General features: G+C 34.8%; 2 protein-coding genes across 2 annotated transcripts; both read left to right on the top strand.

Annotated features, from left to right (window-relative positions):
- Positions 1-14,656: 14,656 nt before the first annotated feature.
- On the top strand, positions 14,657-15,370 carry LOC125195242 (putative receptor-like protein kinase At3g47110). Its single transcript, XM_048093420.1, has one exon. It carries the CDS (start codon positions 14,693-14,695, stop codon positions 15,368-15,370), a length of 678 nt encoding a protein of 225 aa, XP_047949377.1. The 5' UTR covers positions 14,657-14,692.
- A 312-nt stretch (positions 15,371-15,682) lies between these two features.
- On the top strand, positions 15,683-20,631 carry LOC125197550 (receptor kinase-like protein Xa21). Its single transcript, XM_048096316.1, has 3 exons — positions 15,683-15,843; positions 18,089-20,107; positions 20,183-20,631. Exons 1-3 carry the CDS (start codon positions 15,726-15,728, stop codon positions 20,521-20,523), a joined length of 2,478 nt encoding a protein of 825 aa, XP_047952273.1. The 5' UTR covers positions 15,683-15,725; the 3' UTR covers positions 20,524-20,631.
- The last annotated feature ends 2,599 nt before the right edge of the window (positions 20,632-23,230 follow it).

Below are 23,230 nucleotides of genomic sequence, written 5' to 3'. Positions count from 1 at the left end.
GCTATAAATATTTTACTAAGTATATTATGATTCAATGATATACATTATTTAAAATAGTTTATTTTGGTGACAGGATTTTAATATTCACATTTGGCCTGTAAAATTGTTGAACTGTTTGTTTATTCAAATTATATGATGTTTTCCTTTTTATGTGTATATCTTATTCAAATTGTATGAACTATTTATTTATTCAAACTATATGATGTTTTCCTCTTTGATTCTTAGTTGAATCCTTTATGTGCATATCTTATTATGATTAACACATACACTTTAATTCTTAGTCGCACATCTCCACTTTGTCATTTGTGTTATTTGATTTTATTCCACTCATATAAAAAATTAAAACTGTATACCATCGTTTTGTTGTATATGAAATGTTTCATTTAGAGTGGGTTGATAGAAGTACATTTCTCTTTATCAATTTTTTTTTAATTTTAATCTACTTACCTTAAAATTTATCTATATTATTTGAAAATGTTATATTCCCGTGCATAGCACGTAGGGCTGGCAATTTTTGACACGACACGAACCGGCACGAAATTAATGTGTTTGGGTCAGAGCTTATCGTGTTCGTGTCCTTATCGGGTCGACCCATTAAGGACACGAAAATTTCGTGTCGTGTTCGTGTCGTGTTCGTGTTATCCGTTAACAATGTGTGTTCGTGTCGTGTTCGTGTTTCCGTTAACACATAATATTTTAATATTATTATTCTTATTAACACATAATATTTTAATATTATTATTCTTATTATTTTCATTTTTCAATACTTATTTTCGTGTCATTAACGGGTTCGTGTCGTGTTCGTGTCGTGTTGACCCGAAACGGTTCGTGTCGTTAATGGGTTCGTGTCGTGTTCGTGTCTGAGGGTAGCGGGTCGTATTCGTGTTCGTGTTTGAGGTTTTCTTAACGGATCATGTTCGTGTTTGTTGTTATCATGTTCGTGTCGTTATCGTGTTGACACGATAATGACCCGACACGCACGATTTGCCACCCTTAATAGCACGGGTGGTAATACTAGTGAGTAATTATATAGACTTTTATAGTAACAATACTCTAATGATAACGTTATCAATTCTTGGATAATAACAATTTGTTACTGTATTTCATATATTCAATTTTCCCTTTTTGATATTTCATCTGTTCACATTTAGTTATTTTCTAGCAATCTATACTAGTATTATTCATGCTCCACAATCTGGAATATTCTAGTATTACGCATTTTTTGATCATACACCCAACTCTACGCCGACGAAATATTTTAGTTGAATGATCGGGTAAATCACATCAATGTGGTTGCACCGTGATAATCTAACTTATTTGTTTTACAGTATCCTAAAATTATGACCACATGTGCCCGTTGTGTATATTTTATTATTGATTTAAATTTCGTAGTCCTATGTTTAACAAAAACACATAAAAGTAGTAAGAAATATTATTGATATAATTATTTTTTGTAGGATAACTATCTCTTTAAATCCTAAACTAAACTACATGCTTTATCACAATTAGTGTTTAGAATCCTCAATCCCAAACCATCGATTTTGTAACAAAAATGGTTTGTGTCCATTTCTTGGCCCCGGGCATCTAGACGTAGATAATCGAACGCCGCTGCGAAGTTTAATTTTTTATTTATTATTTTAGATAAAATGAATCAAAATTGCGGCAGTTTTGTTCCTTGACGAGCTACTTCAGATTTGGGGCCTTAAAATGGATAATATTTTTGATAAGTTAATATGTAGTTTGAGTCTTTGAGATGTGATTAACATTTTTTTATAATTTGAGATATTTTTGATGACGCGGTCAGGCGGGGTTCATTTAGGAATTAAAATGATACTTATCCTCTTTTATACTCCTACTTACTTTATGGAAATTATACTCTTTAGTCCAACATTCTTATCACTAAACACCTAATGTATTATAGTTCTCTTTAGATTTTGCATGATAACCACTTTAAGAAATCTAATAAATATAAATAGTTTCCTTTATAATTTTGATCGCCATAATGAATTTCGATATCACAATCTAAACATATTTTATGTTCTCATCTCATTTAGTAATGTATATATTTCTTAATATGTACTTTTTCCGTCCAGTAGCATATGTCAACATACTTATATTATTTTCTATATTTTATCTTCACTTAAAATATTTATTACTCCTCCTTTGTTCAAAATATTTGTAAAGAAAAAGTGTAATATCTATTATAGGATGGATGGAGTATATTGTACGTACATATGATATTGAATTATAACGACAATGGATTATAGAGATTATATGTGACAAATGAGATAAATGCAGAATCACATATACACACAACTATACCAAATTATTCGTCTCGATCAATTCAAGAATTTCATGAATTTAAATATATATTTTTTCTCACTTTTCAATAAAAAAAGTTTATGCTTACTAAATTTCTTCACTATATATAGATATATTGCATGTTTTGTTTTGACAACCCCTCTTAAAGTGACACTGTGACATCACTTATACAGCAATATTATAAACACTACACAGCAATCTATAGATTGCTGTATAATGTGTCGGATATTGCTGGACAAGAAAAATTGCTGAATAAAGACCAACAAATTGCTGGCCGCCTTTTTCAGATTTTTTTTTGCCACGTGGCAGCTTATTATTCGTCCACGTGTACAAATGATTGGCTAGGAATGGTGATAGGGTGTTATTTTAAGGGGTGGTGGCACCCTAACATGCCCCTACATTGTATTATAGGAAGAAATCAATAAAAAATATTATAATATTCCATACTATAAAACGGTGAAATTAATAATTTAGATTATAAAGAAAAATATTACTCCTTATCCATCATATAAAAAACGTTAAAATAAATAACAAAATTAGAATCGGTAATTTGAGGACCTCATTAGCAAGACGTTAGCAAGCCTATATAGTTTTTATTGGATCATCAAATTTAATAATTATATACAAATCATAGATAAATTTTGTTTTATTTATGTCTTTGAAATTAAAAAAAAAAGTTAAATTTCGATTTACAATTTATAAATTTGATGGGATTAATATTAATTTTTTATAAGGAAATAACACTTAAAAAGAATATTGCCGTAGTTTTATAGGCCCATATTACCATAGAAACTGTATTAAATTAACCATATTAGGGAAAAACGAAATTAAACAAAAATTTTGTCTCTTAAGAAATTTAAAGTATGCTATTCGACTCATTCAGTAAAAAGAACATATATTGCATTTTTTATGATCAAATATCTTAAACCGAGTCTCCATTTTTATAATACAAATAATAAGTGTTTATTTGAATATCTCCCGACATGTATAATAAATAATTAATACTAATTATTAACAAAATTGCATGACCAGCCATGATTACGAATTTCACGATTATAAATATAGTATTTGGTTTTCCTTATTTATTAGTAACTTTTGCGTCTGACATTTCCGAACTTTGATTTCAAAAGTGCATTAATTTGTGTACATGGCAGAGCTAGTGACCACATTTGCGTATGCTTGAATTTTAGAAGAAAAATAGAAGAAGAATAGGACTATTGTTCAAATCTTCAACAAAGAAAAAATCAATCACCATAGAATACACGAGATATTGTTGTGAAGCATTTTAATTTGACTAAACAAGGGACACGTTTCTGGTGCAAAATAAACGTTAGTATTAATTTGATTATCATGACCATTTTACTATTATTCAACATAATAGTCAAGGAGAAGATATCAATTCCGAAGTTATAAAGCACCAGCACATATTGAAATTGGTAAATTTTGTTCTCGATGTTTTTATTTTAACCTCCCCTGTTCGTGTATCGTTATCGTACTCCCCACGATTAGTATATGAAGTATTTATTGGTTATGACTGCAAAATTAAAATTTAAATATCGTCATAATTGGCTTGAATATGAGATATTTGATCTCTAATATAAACTATTACTCCCTCCGATGCTATTAGGAGTCTAATTTCTTTTCGTCGCAGGTTTTAAGAAATGTTATGAAAAGTATGTGAGATCAAAATGTGGGGCCTAAATACCATTTATAGTCGCGGACGGACCAAAATGAAAAAACATAACTCCTATTCACGGATATAATACTATTGAATTTAAGTTTATTCATAAGGTGAAAAAGGTAAATGAATATAAAAAATATAATTAAATACTCTACTTAGTGATATCAAAAAAATATTATTTTTTTTTCAATATCGTTTAAGAATTAATTCGCTCTAGAACTTAATTAATTTTACTAGTATATAAAAGAAAACCCACCCAACCGGGTCCATTCACTAGCTAGACTCCCATGTCCGCTGAAATACCCATTTGGTCGGGTGGTTCAATGGTCAGGACTCCACCGGGCGTGGAGTCCTCTAACTCCATCGACACAGTTTTTTGGCTAGTCCTTTCGTCCGATACTTCAAGCAACATCGTCAAAGGTCACCCCTCGATCTCCCATATCGACCTTCCCACTTGAATAGAATTAATTTGGTGATAGTTGTCTAAACTTAATATCGTGGACTATATGAATTAATTGTTGTCCATACAAACAAAAAATAGTCTCTAACAACGATTATTTTAAAATTAAGAGGATTTAACAAATTAACTAAGTGATGCGCCTAATATTGAGGTATCGTCTTACCTGATGTGAATTGAATCGTGGAAACGACTTTTATTTTCATTATTAGAAATCATGAAAATTTGCAAATTTGTATGAATGGTTATGCAACACGTTATTGATAGAGTTTGCAAAACGTTATTGATAGTGATTATTGGATTAATTCAATTCATGCGTAAATAGAAGATTTTATATAGTACATAAAATGTTATAAGCATACAACTTACGATTTTGATCCTCAAAAAAGCGACGATGGTTTGCGACCGCTCCACGTGTCATTCTTCGTACACTACCTAAAATAAATTTAAAATGAAGCTACAATAATGTTGAAAGTTCAAGATCCATCAATCTTGATGACATAGAACATAGAGTAAGAATGTATAAAAATGACTCAGTTTAGCATGAAAATTCCAATAAGAATAATAGTATTATATAAGTACTACTAAACATCTATGATAGGACAGATTGAGTATTATTTAAAAATTAGCTGTAGTCGACCTGCATCACAAGTCGCAACATGTTGGAAGTTCATGATCCTTTAATCTGAAATCGCTTGTTATAACTTATTGATGTCCACACTAATTCTGAAATCACAAGTTGCTTATCGGAATAATTAAAAATATGAAATTGGGCTTGAGATCATAAAGTTTATTGGGCCAAGTTCTTATAGCCCATTTCAATTGGGCGCCCTTAGTTAACCACCAATTTTAACAGAACGATTTATTTCTTGTATGAGTTGGTATATATTACACTTAATGGGCCTAAAATAAAATAAAAAAGGAAGCAATTCTCACTCTAAACAAAATGGAAATTTTGAGCATCGATCACTCAATTAAATTTTAATCATGGATGGATGCTTTTAACTATAATAAATCTTATGGTTGGTCCAGCCCAATATAATACTAGGCCAAACTACCTATTTTAGACAAGATAAATAAAGTATAACTATATGTTGCTTCTACTAATATATATTATGTGTTAAAAGTAGTATGTTATAAAATTAAGATATACAGTATGTTAAGAGGACCCAATGATAACAAAAAACAAAAAATATAAGACCTTGTTTCGTACAGAATTCCCAGCTTCCCATCTCCAATAATTCCTCTATATATATATAAACAGAACCAAAACCTCCCATGTCCAATAAGCTGCTCTCGATAAAATCCTAAGGCCTTTCTTAGTATTATTGAATGAAATGCCACCTAGCTACTTCCATTCTAATGATGGAGGGATGGAATAAAAGTGCAAAGAAAATGTAAAATAAATTATCATTTCATTCTTATCCTGATCTCATTCATAACTTCATTTTATTCCATTATTTTTCCATTCTCTTATACCAAAGAGACAAAATTTCGTCAGTACCGCAGACAAAATTCCATCAGCACTTTTTCGAGTTGCTTTATCTTTCCTTCTCCTTTAGTGTATGAAGCAAATAAAACCTACACACAGGACTATATATTGTAATAGCCACAACTCCACAAAGGAATAACAGAGCAAATTTTATCTTCTTTTCGAACCTCAGAATTCCACATAGTCCTTTATTAACTCTGAAGTACTCCAATTGAAGTTACTCGAAGCAAATTTATTCGATTCGTCTGATCAATGAATAGACTATGCTAATCGATTGCCACATTGTTTGTGTTTCCGGTTCCATATGTGGCCAGGACTTATTCATAGTCGATTAATCGATATTTATATTTCTTTGTGCAAGTTCTACTATAAAATGATGACTAATTATAATGTATTGAGTTTGAAGATAGAATTTAGGGATCGAAATTGTGTATTTACTTGACTGATTATCGTTACAATGCTCCACATATTTATAGGTCTAGAAATATTCACATTTGGAAAACTAATCTTTGCCTATTTTACAAGGATTATATTCTATCTATGGAAGGAGATCGATTAGAGATCAATTTCAATTATTCTACGATATCTTTCAATACTCCCCCTCAAGTTAAGTAATGGGGTTACCAATACTTAACTTGCCCAATACTTCTTTAAATGACTTTGAGTTCACGGCCTTCGTCAATATATCTGCCAATTGATCTTCTGACTTGACATAAGAAACTCAACTACCTTAGCTTCAAGATTCTCCTTTATGAAGTGTCGATCCACCTCCACATGCTTGGTTCTGTCATGTTGCACTGAATTTTCTGAAATACTGATTGCAGCTTTATTATCACAAAATAGCCTGCAAGGCTGCGGCGACTGAAGGTCGAGCTCTGTCATGAGTCTCTTCAACCACAAAACCTCTGTGAGACCACTCTTAATCTCTCTAAATTCTGCTTCGGCACTTGAGAGTGCAACCACTTTCTGTTTCTTGCTCCTCCAAGTGACTAGATTTCCTCCAACAAAAGTGAAATATCCGCGGTCGACTTTCTATCATTTGCGTTACCAGCCCAATCCGCATCAGTGAACCCATGTACTTCCAAGTGGCCATATTTTTTGAACAATATCCCATGCTCAACCATACCTTTCAAATACCGAACCATTCTTAGTACTGCCTACCAATGATCTTCCTATGGTGCATGCATGAATTGGCTGACTATTCCAACAGCATATGCTATATCAGGTCAAGTGTGGGAAAGATAAATAAGCTTCCCTACCAAACGCTGATATCTCCCCCTATCAGCTAACTTCGCCCCTTCGAGTATTTGCAATCCATGGTTATGTACCATAGGAGTGTCAACAGGTTTACAATCTATCATTCCGACTTCTGCCAGCAAGTCAAGTACTTACTTCTTTTGGCTGATGAAGATTCCTTGTCTCGATCTCAGGACCTCAATTCCCAGAAAGTATTTGAGAGGGCCTAGATCCTTCATTACAAATTCTTTGAATAGATTTCTCCGCAGTTCACTTATTTCTTCTTCGTCATCCCCGGTGATAATCATATCATCTACATAAATAATCAGGCATGTGATCTTTCCATCCTTCTTCTTGATAAACAATGTATGATCTGAGTTGCTCTGCTTGGACCCATACTTCTTCATTACTTCAGTGAATCGACTAAACCACGCACTTGGAGACTGTTTTAGTCCATATAACGTCTTCCCAAGCTTGCACACTTCACCTGGTTGGAAATCATCAGTAAATCCTGGTGGAGGAACCATGTACACAGGTTTTGGTAGTTCCCCGTGCAAAAAGGCGTTTGTCACGTCAAATTGGTGGAGGGGCCAGTCTTTATTCGCCGCGACTTAGAATAGCACTCTTACGGTATTAATCTTTGCCACTGGAGAAAACGTTTCCGCATAATCAACTCCGTATGTCTGTGTATATCCTTTCGCCATGAGTCGAGTCTTATATCGCTCAATTGACCCGTCGGGTCTCCGTTTGATGGTGAACACCCATCTGCAACCCACTGCCTTGACTCCTTCTGGCAACTTCCCTTTAACCCAGGTATTGTTTCTTATTAAGGCTTTCATCTCTGTGAACATCGCCTCTCTCCAATGCTTGATTTTCATTGCTTCTTCGGCAGTTTGTGGTATCTCCTCCTCCTCATATAATGCTGCCGCAAAAGCTCGGGCCATCTTCGTCAGATTAGATTGGTCAAAGTTTGCCACTCCGTACTTACTTTTCACCCTTATTTTACCAGGAGAGTACCGGTTTGGTGGAACTCCCCGATTGGTTCGATGCAGAAGCATATATCTGCCCGTATCTCTATCTACTGTGTTCTCCTTAGTTTCTGCACCGTTAGTATCAACGGTAGTATTCTCTTCGGGTTCCAGACATACCTCGGATATTGGTTGAGGAAGGACAATAGGGCGCGGATGAGTTGACTCTGACGGGGCTTGCTCGGCAGGAGTGACAGGAACAGTCTCTGTTGGCTCCTCAATCAAAGGGCTTGGAGGTGACACAAACCAACATAGACAGTCCCCATGATCATTTTTAGGTTCTTTCTCCCCCTGACTGTTAAGGTGGTGAGAATAGAAGAACTCGGTTTCTAAGAAATTACAGTTTATGGTGGTGATGATTTTTTTGGTGTTTGGGTCGAAGCATTGGTACCCTTTCTGATTTACCCCATAACCCACAAAGACGCATTTGGTCGCACATGGGAAAAGTTTGGTTCTCTCGTGTTTGGGAATGTGAACATAAGCAGTACACCCAAAAACATTCGGTGTCATGCTAAGGGATTCTGGAATGTTGGCTTGTTTGGAAAGAATATCAAGGGGGATTTTCAATTTTAGGATTTTGGTAGGGAGTCTATGAATGAGGTAAACGGCTGTGGCTATCGCTTCTGGCCAAAGAAAGGTAGGGACTTTGGAATCAATCATGAGAGCACGAGTTACCTCTAGGATGGTTCGGTTTTTTCTCTCTGCCATCCCATTTTGTTCGGGTGTATAGGCACATGAGGTTTGGTGAATTAAGTCTTTCTCCCTAAAAAATTCTGACATGGTACTATTAACAAATTCCCTCCCATTGTCTGATCGAAGGACTTTGATGGTAGTGTGAAATTGAGTTTGGATCATTTGAAAAAACAAGATAAAATTTTCAACTACCTCAGATTTTTGTTTCAAGAAATATATCCAAGTCATTCGGGTGCAATCATCAATAAATGTCACAAAATATCGAAAATCATTCCCCCCAATAACAGGTGCAGGACCCCACACATCAGCATGAATTAGATCAAACATAGATTGTATACAGGTATTAGAAGGTTTAAACGATTGTCTGTGGCTTCTGGCCAAAACACATGTCACACATGAAAAATCTCTAGGCAACAAAAAATCGGGAAACAAAAGTTTAAAATAACCATGGGAAGGGTGTCCTAGTCTTCTGTGCCACAACCAAGCCTCCTCTTTTGTGGATCCGTGAGCCAGCATTGTACTCCCATGGTGAGCTACCCCGTCCACATAGTAGATTCCTTGGTTCTTAGTGCCACGCCCAACGATCCTCCTTATCCGAATATCCTATAATATGCAAAAACTTGGGTACATTAACAGTGTACAATTCAGCTCCCTTGTTACATGACTCACAGACATCAATCGTTGAGACAAGCTAGGAACAAATAAACAGTTTGATAATCGGAGATTTGGAGATATTTCTATAGTTCCGGACCCTTCCACTATAATTAACTCCCCATTTGCAGTTCGAATATAGGTTTTAGCAATTTCACCAAAATTAATAAAATAAGATCATTCCGGAGTCATGGTATCAGTGGCTCCGCAGTCAATAATCCAACCCCTTTTTTCAGCACTATCAATATTTTGCACACTAAATGCAGCGGAAGTATTCAATAACGGTGCAAAACGATTATGGGTCTTAATTTGGTTAATATCTGGGGTCAATCCGAAATTAACAGTTCTCGGGGGGTGTTTCTTATACTTGCTCACAGAGTGAGGTCTCAAACATAATTTAGGCAGAATATGGGGTGCAAAAGAATATGTCTGAGTTTGATTAGAGTTTGACATTTTGTCAAACCCTTTACCTCCTGAATAGCCGCCTCCTCCTCCCCATTTTTGCGATTCTGTCTCCCCGGCTTTCTCCACGAAATTCCCGACGTGCACGTTGCCGACTCTGCCGCCGCTCCCGGTGCCGGTCTCTTGATTCGGAGGGTTGTGCGGTAGATTTCCCCCTCCGATTCCACCTTCGCGGCTGGGATTCGAGCTCTGGTTTTGCTGTTCGGTAATTCCGATTGCGGCGAATCTCGCCTGGGCTCGAGCTTTCTGCCTTTCGTCCCACCATTCCGGGTATCCTACCCGGAGAAAACAGCTCTCCTTCGTGTGTTTGTTCTTGCCGCAGTGAGAGTACCACAATTTGCTCTTGTCCGGCTTCCCTCCGGTTTGGTGAGCGGCGACTCTGACAGGTGGAGGACGCTGCAGTCCGTTTCGGTTGGTTGGTCTGTCTCTCTGCGCTCCGAATCCATATCCGATCTCCCCCGATGATGTATCGGCACTCCCTACGCCAGTGGCATCTCCGATTGTTGAAGAGGATGCCGGTGACATGATTTTGCATCGAGTCACCTCCTTCTTCACCAACGCGTAGGCCTATTCGACTGAGGGGTACAGCTCGATTTTTTGAGGATGTCTCGCCGGATTGCATAATATTCCAGGTTTAATCCAGTGAGGAATTTGAATAGCCTCTTCTCGCTTGTGAAGTCTCTGAACTATTTGATCCCCTTATCGCAACACGTCACCGGCTGCTTTTGACTTCTGTCTACATTAATCCATAATACATGGATTCGACGGTAATACGTCTCAAGGTCTAAGTGTTAGAGTTTGTATACTAGAAATCTCGTTTCGAGTGATTGAATACTGTAAAACTCTTATTTTATTTTCCAAGGAATAAAACAGATTATTTTTGTCATAATGTTATTATATTTTACATTTAATGGATGTTAATGCATGTTTAAATGTATAATTTAACTTAACAAAGTCTAAGTCTTTGTTTTAGTAGACCGGTTGTGGGCGGCGTCCACTTTAAGGTAATACGGTCAGTCCTAAACAAAGATAAAGAAGAATTTCACAACCTAGATGGAATTAGACTATCCATCGTGAAAGGTTGCAATGTCAGTCCGCATATTTCTAAGTCTTACTGAAATAAGATGACATTGGTGTGGTAAAGCACTGAACGGATCTAACAGCAAGACTTGTCCTTGGGCTATCTACTGAAAGGCGAGGCCTTGATAAATATTTGTTTCTTAATCAATGTAGGTTAGCATTGAGCATACGGTATTGATTATGCATTACTTTGACTTATCAAATGGTGCGTGTTTTTCGCAACCCAATAATCTTGATATATTGTGTAGTGGTGATTAATATCTAGCGGTGCTAGGATTGCTATTATATTGAATCGTGCGCAAGGTGAGTCTCGTTTGATAATGTCCTCAAGAGGAGCGCGAAACAAGGTTTTATTATTCAGAACCTAGCTAGTTGGAGTTTGATCACTCTACGAATAATAAATAAGTGTTTCATGCTAAGTCCACTCTTGGAATTAATAAGAAATTAATTAATTAAGTCCATAGCAGACATTAATTAATTAATGGACATTTTTATCTTAAGCGCGGAAAATGAAAGTTAAAACGGAAACCCGGATTACTTATAATTTCGGATTTGGATGGGGAGAGTTCAATATTACTTCTGTAGTGGCTGCTCGTAATATTCCAATTAAAGCTTATATTAAATTGTGGGTTCAATTTAATTAGTAAAAAGTTAATTGGATGAGCTCATATCCAAAACCTTCCATATATTCATGTCTGGGCCCAAAAGGAACTTAATATAAATAGGAGAATAAAGGAGACAGAAAAACAACACAACACATTATTTTTCTCTTAAAAATTTCATCCCCCCTCCCCCCCTAATAGGAGTTGGGCAATATTTCCTCCCTTCCGTGGAGTAGAATTTCTGTCTTCTTTATTTAAGTCCTAGTATTCCGGTGAGATCAGCCCACACTGATATTGGAGTACAGTTCGGGAACCAGAGAAGATCCATGGTCTAGTATTCAAAGCGTCACGTGGAGAAGTAGCTAGCCATCATCAATTCTTTGGAGAATTAATTAGGTATTGTTTCTGCTCCGTAGAAAAACATGTTTTAGGTTTCAATATTCTTAAAGCATGATTAATTCAAGTTATGAGCATGATACATGTGAGAATTACGCGAATAGATTTTGTCTAAATAATCTGCTAAATAGATCTGATTATTATGTGATTATTTGTTCGATTAATAATCATTAAATTATGATAATCCGACGCACGCTTCCGCTGTCAGTTCCTTCACTAAGTTCCCCTGTCTGATATATAACACTTTGTCTTCCAGATCGTAGATGTGGTATGAATATGCCTTGCTTTCGAACGTGATTCGAACGTTGTCCCATAGAGCTTTGGACGTTTGGTGGTGAGCAAAATCGACAATAATATCATGTTCAATATTGTCGATTATCCACGAGAAAACCATGAGATCGTTTTTCTCCCAATCTCGGTAACCCTTGTTGTCTGGTTCTGGTGGCTCATCGACTATGTGGGAGTACCCTCTCCTTCCTCCTATCGCGACTTTCATAAGTCGTGACCATAACAGGCAGTTCTTCCCGTTGAGTTTGAATGCCACGGTAACGTTTTTGCTTGACCTCAATTTTGAGGGTTCGGTTGTGGGTTTTTCATCATCTGTGTCTGACGTTTTTGTGTATAGGGATGGATTTTTTGGGTTTGATTTCAGCCTCTTGGCCGAGTTTTTGGTATGATTAGGGCTAGGATGAAATTTTTCTGAGCCCTGAATCCTGTTCTGACGCCATGAAGAAAGAATTTGGGGATCGAAATTTTGTATTACTTGAATGATTATCATCGTTACAATGCTCCACCTATTTATAAGTCCAGAAATATTCACATATGGAAAACTAATCTTTGCCTATTTCACAGAGATTATATTCTATCTATGGAAGGAGATCAATTAGAGATCAATTTCAGTTATTCTACTCCCTCCGTCCCGGCTAAGATGACACATTGCTTAGCCGGCACGGGGTTTTAGGAGTTATTGGTTTAAGTGTTTAATTGGAGAGAGAGAAGGTGGGTGTAAGTATTAAAGTAGAGAGATAAAGAAAGATGGATATTTTAATAGGAGTGAGAAAAAGTGGTTGAGTGTATTAATTGGAAAGAGAAAGTTACCAAAAAGGGAAATGTGTCATCTTAGTTGGGACAAACTAAAAAGGAAAACGTGTCATCTTAAGCGGGACGGAGGGAGTATTATATCTTCTAGGGGTGTCAATTGGGCTAACCCATTCGGGTTCGGGCCAGCCCACTCGGGTCGCCGGGCTATTTGGGTGGGGGCCATTCGGGTTATGGATTTTTCGGGTCATAAATTTTTAACCCTAATCCTAACCCGTCGGGTTTTGGGCTAACCCATCGGGCTATTCGGGCCTAAAAGCTTTCGAAAATAATCTCTTGTATCAAAATTTTCTTCTATAAAATGATTTTAAATTATAGATACTTTTTTCTTTTTAGTTTAGAATCATATAAAATCTTCATAGTTTTCTTCAGTAATACTTGAAAAGAAGCCTTTCATAATATAAATTAAAGCTTGTGTTCGTGTCATTATTATGGCATTGTTCGTAACTAATTCTTTATGAAAATTAAAAATCATATCTTACACGAATCATTATTAAAATGATAAATATATTAAGATTTTGATGGGTTGGTTCTTAATTTTGTCTTGATTCGCTTTGGTGGTGGTAAGACACTAGTGGCAGATGATGGGACGGTGCAAATGAATTGAGATGGAACTTGAAAGCTGATATTGTGGGATCGAGTGGAAAATTGTAGAATGAAGATTGAATAAGACTAATGATTGTGTAGAATGAAGATTGAGGATTCAAAAATATAAAAAGAAAACCCTAAAACTTACTCCCTCCGTTTAGGGTTTAGGGTTTAAGGTTTATGGTGGAGGCATTTCTTTTCGGCACGAAAATTAAGAAAATTTGTGCTAGGTGAGTTAAGTAAAGGAAGAATAAAGTGGAAAATGAAAAAGGTAGAGAGATGAAGAGAGAATAAAGTAAGAGAAAGTAGGTGTGAAAAAATGTGTTGACTTTAACTAAAAATGGAAATGACTTCATTAATATGGAACGTACCAAAATGGCAAAATGACTCTATTACTATGGAATAGAGGGAGAAATATTTTATAATTAAAACTCACAACCCATCGAGCCGACCCGCAACCCGTTCGGGCCAACCCGTTTAACCCACCAATCCATTCGGGCCAACCCGTTTAGCACGTTTTGTATTTGGGTAATAAAATTACAGCCTTAACCTGCTCATATTACCGAGTTGTTCGGACCGGCCTACGGAGTTCAGGTTGAATTGACCTCCCTAATACCTTCCAAAAGAGTTCATCATTGTTTGATTACCTCGATAGACTTTACCATAAAGTCCACCTCACTTTTGATTCTTTTTACATTTCATTTTTATTATTGCCACACAATCGTCCAACCCACATGACAACTAGACCGACGACTTTTTTGGTATCTTCCTCTTTTATTGACTTTGTAGACTTAGGCCAACTGATGTGAGGAAATTAAAGACATCAAATCGGAATACTACTCCAATTCGATAGTAGTAGAAGATAGTAGACTTAGATCTCCCATTTCCAATTGGCTGCAGGTAGCCATGATGAAAATCTATCATTCCATTTTGGCATATGCATTCCTCACCATAACCTTCCAAATGCATCACCCTTGTCTATCTACAACACTAGGCCTCGCCGATGATCAAACAACCCTTCTTCTCTTGAAAACCCGAATAACCTCAGACCCTTCTCGCATCCTCGCAACAAACTGGACCAGCTCGAGCCCTGTCTGCAGCTGGATCGGCGTCACCTGCAGCCCGCGCCACCACAGAGTATCCGCACTAAATCTCTCCCACACAACCCTCTCCAGCACCATTCCACCCGAGCTCGGCCGCCTCTCCTTCCTCGTCTCCCTCGACCTCACCTCCAGCCGCTTCACTGGTCCTCTGCCCCACGACCTCTCTCTCCTCCACCGCCTTAAGTTCCTGTCCTTACGCAACAACACCTTCACCGGCTCCATCCCAACCTCCCTCTCAAACCTCACAAATTTACAAACTCTCGACTTGTCTTCCAATTCTCTCACCGGAGAGATTCCGAATGAGTTTGGGAGGCTTCAGAGTCTGCAATATCTGTGGATTGAATCAAATCGTTTATCCGGTGCTATACCATTATCCATATTCAACATGTCGAAGCTCGTGACATTAGCGTTGAGAGAGAATGAACTGAGCGGAAGTCTTCCAGCAGACATGTGCGCTAATCTTCCATTTATTGATAAATGATGATAGTTTAGTAATTAACTTAAACTAATGAGGATAATTTTGACAATCATAATTTTAATCCTTACTTGTGACTTATTGTACCAAACACTACAATAAGATAACTCACAATTATCTTAATCTACCAAACATCCAATATATGTAAATTAACTAATCGAAACTATGATTACTATCATAATGGTATCATGTCTAGTCGAAACATGACATAGCTACCAAACGAACCCTTAGTGTTTTATTAAGTTATGAATTTTTTACAGGTATACTACCACGTGAGATTGGGAATCTTGATAGGTTGGTTGGTTTTGGTGTTGAACACAATGAGATTGGGGGATGGATTGATTTTGGTATATTCAAGAACATGTCATCTCTGCAAATTTTGTATCTATGGAACAATAAATTCACGGGGAGCCTTTCCAAGGATGTTGGGAATCTTACGATGCTGTTAGAGTTGAATCTTTCGTACAACAATTTTACAGGTGTGTGTATTATTTCATTTCTTTAAATTCACTACACAAAATATTTGTGTACTAATGATATCTATAGTGATATGCATGTTACAGAGTAATTTTTTTTGCATTTACATACGCATGAACGATATAGGATATGATCTTGTAGATATATTATTGCTTTTGGTAATAAATATGGTAACATTAGGATGAAATTATAACCTAATGACATATTTGATAGGGGTGATAAGGGATGAAAATCTATAAATAAAAATTGTTCATAAATTTTTATCCCTGAGTTATCACCTCTACTAAACATAGCTTACCTCTACTAAACATAGCTTAAATATAGGACCAAAAATTCAATATGGTCTACTGGACCACAAGAATCGATGGTTTAGATTCATTACTAACTGTGAATTAATAATATACATAAGCCTATAACATTGAAATGATGGCAAATAGTAAAAATAACACATCAAAATGTCGTCAATCTAGGAGATAAAATAGGAAGAGAATACATTGTCATCTTCTTCATTATATATGTAGGTCATCTTAACATTGATATATACTGCATTATATGCAAATTGTTTGAATCGATTATTTCCATGACAACTGTTATTTGCACCATTATAAATTCAAAAACACTTCAGTATAATACTACAATTACTCTGTTATGCACACATTAAACTTATGTCATTATAACATTGCACTAGACCGCATCATACACAAATACTGTTTTTTCGTGCATTTTTTTATTTAAAAATATGCAATTAGGATTTCATTATAATCATCATATAAGTACGTTTAGTTTGATATATACTTTTAATTAAACTGAAAGAGGTATATAGAATTTTACTTTTTTTGATATATTTTAGGAATGTCAAATATCATTGAAAATTATATGTAGTAGCCTTATAAATTTGAAAACTCTACAACATTATAACAGTAAATTTACTTTAAAGATTCCACAATAGTAATAACGACATGTACATCATTATAAGTCAAAATGTGGACTTACCATAGAAGATCATGAGCAGATGACGATAGTACCCTTACGTAATTAATTATTAGTCAAAATATGGATTATATAATCTAGGGGAGTGATCAATTGCTATCTAATTAACAATTCCAAATTAAGACTAAATCTTAGCCATTAGATTAGAAGATCTAGTGGTTGAAATAATGTAATATGTATTATATTTTTAATTAAAAAAATTATTAAATAAAATTAAAGTGTATTAGTGTCAATTCCATCTCATTAAAATCATCTTAAAACTTTAAATTTATGTAACTCTCAATTTAAATTATTTTTTGGCAAAAAATATATCAAATTAATGATAATTTTATAAGGATTCCAACGAAATCTCAATTACATATGTTCCGACGACGTTCGGATGATGAAATTTGATATTTTTTATTTTAGTTTTCGTAAATGTTGATAACCAGATTTTTATCAACAAATACATAAAAAATTTCAATATAATGTATATAAAAATCTCAATAAAACCATGTAAAAATATCAATAAATATGTGTTGATATTTTCTTGTACTAGTGTTGATATTCTTATGTCATATTGTTGATATTTGTAATACACTATATTGATATAAAAAAACCCTTACAAAAATTATCATATGATAACATAATGACGTTATTACCATTTTGTTGATATTTTATCTACTATTTATTGAAATTCGTAAAGTTCAATTTTATCCACTCATTTTAAAATTTAAGAGTGTAGATTTGATCTTAATTTTGAATTATAATGCTATGGAATATGACCCATATAATCTATATGTCATGTGGCGTTTATTTAGGCTACAAGATTGGAAAATTGTGTGGTCTTAATTAGATCTTATTTTGCAATAAAATCATATTTGACTACAGCTCGCCTCTCAATATTAATTTATATAACAAATGTGGATAGGTATTGTTAATCTCACATGGAACCTATAAACATTTTTGTGTTTAATGATGAGTATTTTTGTCTTTAATTATGCACTTTTGTGTTCAAACAAATTTAGTTAAGACATATTTTGAAGTTTCATTAATACTAACTTTTAGAAATTATCCATGCACTTTTGTAACGCATTTCAATATTTGACATCGTCCAATATTAAGTCCATTATTAATTGAAAGATTCTTGTATGCTCTCGGTAACAGTAAGTTCTTGAAATTTCACTCTGTTCTAACTCTGTTTAGTCACTATATTTTGTTGCAATGGACTTATAACATTATTAAGTTTACAATTTTGATCTTATTTGAATTTGGCAGGTGTTATACCCAGAGAAATCGGCCAACGTCTTCAGCAACTGCAGATACTCAGATTGGGAATGAATATGTTAAGTGGTTCAGTTCCACCTGAGATATTCAACATCTCAACTCTCACATCTCTTTCACTCACACAAAATGCCTTCTCAGGCCTTCTTCCATCCAATTTCTGCACCGCCTTTCCTCTTATCGAGGAGCTTTACCTCGGAATGAATCAGTTTACCGGCCTAATACCCGACTCCGTTTCCAACTGTTCTCGACTCAAAGATCTCGATCTCAGCCTCAACAAATTTACCGGCCTTGTTCCTCACTCTCTTGGAAGCCTACCATTCCTTGAGGTATTAAATTTGTATGGCAATAATCTAGCCATTGCTTCATCTTCTTCAGAACTCAGCTTCATCACTTCATTGACGAGTTGCAGATCGTTAACCTTCTTGGGAATTAGCGGAAATCCATTCGATGGGACTCTTCCATCTTCCATTGGAAACTTATCTTCCAAACTAGAAAAGTTCTCTGCATTCGAGGCCGGATTGAAGGGTGGAATTCCTGCTGAGATAGGCAACTTAACCGACTTGATTCAACTTCGTTTGGATGGAAATCAAATGTCGGGTAATATCCCTCTCAGTCTGAAGCATTTGAGCAAGCTCCAAGGCTTGTATTTGCACAACAACAACTTCAAAGGCTCTATTCCAGATGGTATCTGTGATATACACAGCTTGTCAGACTTGGGTTTGAGTGGGAATCAGTTGTCCGGTGCAATACCAAAGTGTTTAGGAAATTTTACATCCTTACGCCAACTTTTTCTAGATTCTAACAAGCTGGTATCAACCATACCATCTGGCTTGTGGGGCCTCAAAGATTTGCTTGCGCTGGACTTATCCTCGAACTCGTTGTCTGGATTCTTACCTCGGGAGGTTGGTGATCTGGTAGCAGCGGTTTACATAAATCTATCGATGAATCAGTTGTCGGGGTCTATTCCAAGCACGGTTGGAAATTTGCAAAATTTGATCAATTTTTCTTTGTCACATAACAGCTTTGATGGCTTGATCCCAGTGACAATTGGTAGCATGGTTGGTTTGGAAAATCTTGACTTATCCTACAATAACCTCTCTGGTTCAGTGCCAAAATCTCTTCAGAATCTTCAACATCTCTACAGCTTTAACGTCTCTTTCAATGCTTTAAGTGGAGAAATTCCGAGTGATGGCCCTTTTATGAACTTTACAATGGAGTCATTTAAAGGTAACCAAGCACTGTGTGGAGTTCCAAGGTTTGGAGTCTCACCTTGTCGCGTTGTTGCCTCCACTCGTGGATCTAAGAAGACGAAGGTGAAATTTGCTTTCTTCGTTCTTGGTGGAGTTTTGGCTTTTGCAACGATTCTGTGTGTAGGCTTTGTTTTCCTCAGACACAAAAGAAGGAAAGATAAAGCTATTACAGCACAAGAAAATGGTGGAGTTTTGAATATTGTAATTCAAGGAATATCATATTTTGAACTCTCAAGAGCTACTCAACATTTCAATGAGAGCAACTTACTAGGCATTGGAGGTTTTGGTTCTGTTTATAGAGGAATTCTTGGAGATGGGAAAGCCATTGCTGTGAAGGTGTTCAAACAACAATCTGAAGCGGCGTTTAAGAGCTTCGATGTTGAATGTGAAGTTCTGCGCAATATTCATCATAGAAATCTGACAAAAGTCATAAGCAGCTGCTCGAACGAAGAATTCAAGGCTTTAGTACTTGAATACATGCCAAGAGGAAACCTTGAGAAATGGTTGTATTCACACAACTATTTCTTGGATTTCACACAGAGGTTGAATATAATGATTGATGTGGCGTTGGCATTGGAATATCTTCATCATGGCTATTCTACTCCGATCGTTCATTGTGACTTGAAACCGAGTAATGTCTTGTTAGACGAAGAGATGGTTGCTCATGTGAGCGATTTTGGTATATCGAAACTATTATTGGGCAAGGAGGAGAGCCTTGTGATTACACAAACTCTAGCAACACTAGGCTACATTGCTCCAGGTGAATTCTTATTCTACATTAATATACTCTATGATGTATTTTTATATGACTGATGATATATTTTTGTCATGACAGAGTATGGTTTTGAAGGGATCGTCTCGACGAGATGTGATGTCTACAGCTACGGTGTGATGTTGATGGAAACCTTTACGAGAAAAAAACCAAGCAACAATATGTTTGGTGGAGATGTAAGCTTGAAGGTGTGGATTGAAAGGTCAGTTCCAGAATCAACATATAGTGTGATAGATGCCAACTTAGTAATGGATCTTGACGAGGAAGATGTAGACAAAATTCTTAAATCAACATCTTCCATATTTGAGTTGGCTTTCAAGTGCACTGCAGAATCTCCTTATGATAGGATTACCATGAAAGAAGCTCTAGCGGAGCTGCACAGAATCAAAGGTCGCGCATACTAGGTGATTCGAACTCCCAATCTACTGGTCAACGGAAAAACATTTTACTAAAGGAGTTGCATTCCATTGTCACAAAATATAGTGTGTTAATTTATAACACTATACTAATATGTCAACATAAAAACATTCTAGATCATGATGTATTGATAAGAATTTTCGTGATTTATTGGTAAGAAATTATTTTAGACATAACTCTAAGGCCATACAAACTGAATCACTTCTAGTGCACCCAATCTCAAGTACAAGCAGCTCTCATTATCGGCCCACATAGACGCAGGGGCTAGGTATTCAGTTAGTCGGTTCTCGGTTAACTGCTAACCAAATCGAATTTAATCGGTTATTAACTTTAACTTCACAATAAATAAATATTAATACAAGGTTTCATTTCCGTCCCAGTTACTAAATTTTAATATGTTAGGGAAAAATTAAATTTAACTTCACAATAAATAAATAACTCCCTCCGTCCCACATAATTTTACACACTTTGACCCGGCACAAGTTTTAAGAAATGTAATGGAAAGTGAGTTGAAATAGTTGGTGGGATGTAGGTCTTACTTTTAAAGTATTAGTTTTATAATAAAATGTGAGTAGGAATGAGTTAGTGGAATATGAGGTTCACTATCAAAAATGGTAAAAGTGAAATGGGTAAAATTATGTGGGGTGACCCAAAATGGAATATTGGGTAAAATTATATGGGACATAGGGAGTAATACTAAAGGAATAAAGGAGCAAGTCTTCAATTTCCCTCCACAGTAAACGATGTGGGAACCTCAAACAAGTAGAAAACCAAATAGCAATGATGCTTTTTCATTGTATTTGCATTAACATTTTCTAAGATTGGTTCTCTTTTTGGAATTGAAATCGCATGGATGCAAATCAGGTAAGTTTGAGAAATTTTGAATCATTGTTTATTGATAAATAAGATAAAAACTATTCTCTTGACATCTCTCGTCCCTATTTTAGTTGAAACATTAATTTGTTTCTCATTAGAATTAAATATTTTTAATTATAAATTACTGAACCAATTTATATAAATTACATATATTGCATATGTAAATTAAAATTTATGCAGAATACTTGTTCGAATAGTGATTAATCATTTTAAAAAATAAGTATGAAAAGAACACTAATGTACTCCTTGCATTTGTGCATTTTGACAAAAATTGACGCATGTTGCAATGGAATTAAAATTCTAATCGATATACTAAAATCTTAAAATCAAAAGTTAAATTAAATAATAGAGTAATAAAATGTAACAGTTGAAAACTACAAATAAAAAACCTATTACAAGCCTTATAGTATTGCATCTCTTACTGCAAGACCATAATAGAGATACATTGGTGCACTAATTTCGGTGTGCAAGCCATGTTTGATCCACTTGCACATAAAATAACTTTTTGCTACATCAAACACTTTACCATTTTAAATTTTTTTGAAAGAACAAGTGTTTGGAGGCAGCAAAAATTTTTATTATACATAAGTGGAGAAAACACGGCTTGTGCGCCAAAATAACTGCATGTATCTCAATGATTCTATTGTAGATTTTCAAAGGTACAATCCCGCATAAAACGTCCAAGACATGGCCTTGATTAACCAACTGAGTTTCATGTTCGTTGTACAAATGGTCTGCCCTTTTATAGAAGCATGTTGCATCATTGTCAAGATCTGGACTGGATCACACAGGGCAATCTACAAGATGATTTTTTAGTTAAATTAGTCAATAATTAAATATTTTCAATATTATTCAAATACAGTTAATAATTTTTCAAAATTCTATTACAAATGCTTAATAAGCTATTTATCGACAACCTAATAATGGTGATTATATTTTTGTGATTCAAAATTTTAAAAACTACATAGGATTTTTTAAATAATTAATTAAGTAATGACATAATAATAACAACAAAAATAATATAATTAGAAATATGATTACTGATTTGATGAAATAAGATTTGTTGAAATCTAGCAAAGTAATTGTTTTTTTTTTTGCTACTGTTAAAAAACTGTAATTGACATAATAACTGAATCATCTCTAATTGACTTAATAATTGAAGTCAGATTTTTAATTAATAAAATATTACTAATTATTGCTATCAAAATATAATCAATAACTGTACAATTACGTTAGAATTTGTTTCATAAGTAGTACTGATTAATAGAGAACATCAATAGTAAATCCAATATTATGACTCACATTTTTAATAATTACATTTAATATTTTCTAAATTATATATTAATTGATGATATAATAATTAGAATAATAAATTATGTGTATGATTACTATGATGATTATATTATTAAAAATATTATGTATTATAATTAAACATAGTTCAATATTTAAAATATGATTATTATAATTCAATATTAAATATAAAATAATAATCCAGAGATATTTTCTAAAATATGATTATTACTCAATTAAGTCGAAGAGATTTAATACAATATATAATAAGAGATTAATTATTCAATTAAAACCAAATATTTAATTGCGAAGGGGTTAATTCGTACAAGTCCAACACTTTAAATTAAGTAAAGCCACTACTTTAATTATAACTATCCCACAGTATTTAAATAATTTCAGGAGAACTAAGGCCCACTAGTTACTTACCCACCACTACATTTTATCAATGGAGGCCGATGCTTTAATTAAATTAGGCCCAACTTAAATGCAAACAGATTCGTGACCAATAATAGAACATTTTGGCCCAAA

This window comes from Salvia hispanica, chromosome 6 (genome assembly GCF_023119035.1).
Source record: "Salvia hispanica cultivar TCC Black 2014 chromosome 6, UniMelb_Shisp_WGS_1.0, whole genome shotgun sequence".
In the NCBI taxonomy this organism is placed as follows: Eukaryota; Viridiplantae; Streptophyta; class Magnoliopsida; order Lamiales; family Lamiaceae; genus Salvia; species Salvia hispanica.
Note: the sequence above shows the minus strand (reverse complement) of the source record. Positions and strands in the feature narration are given on the sequence as shown.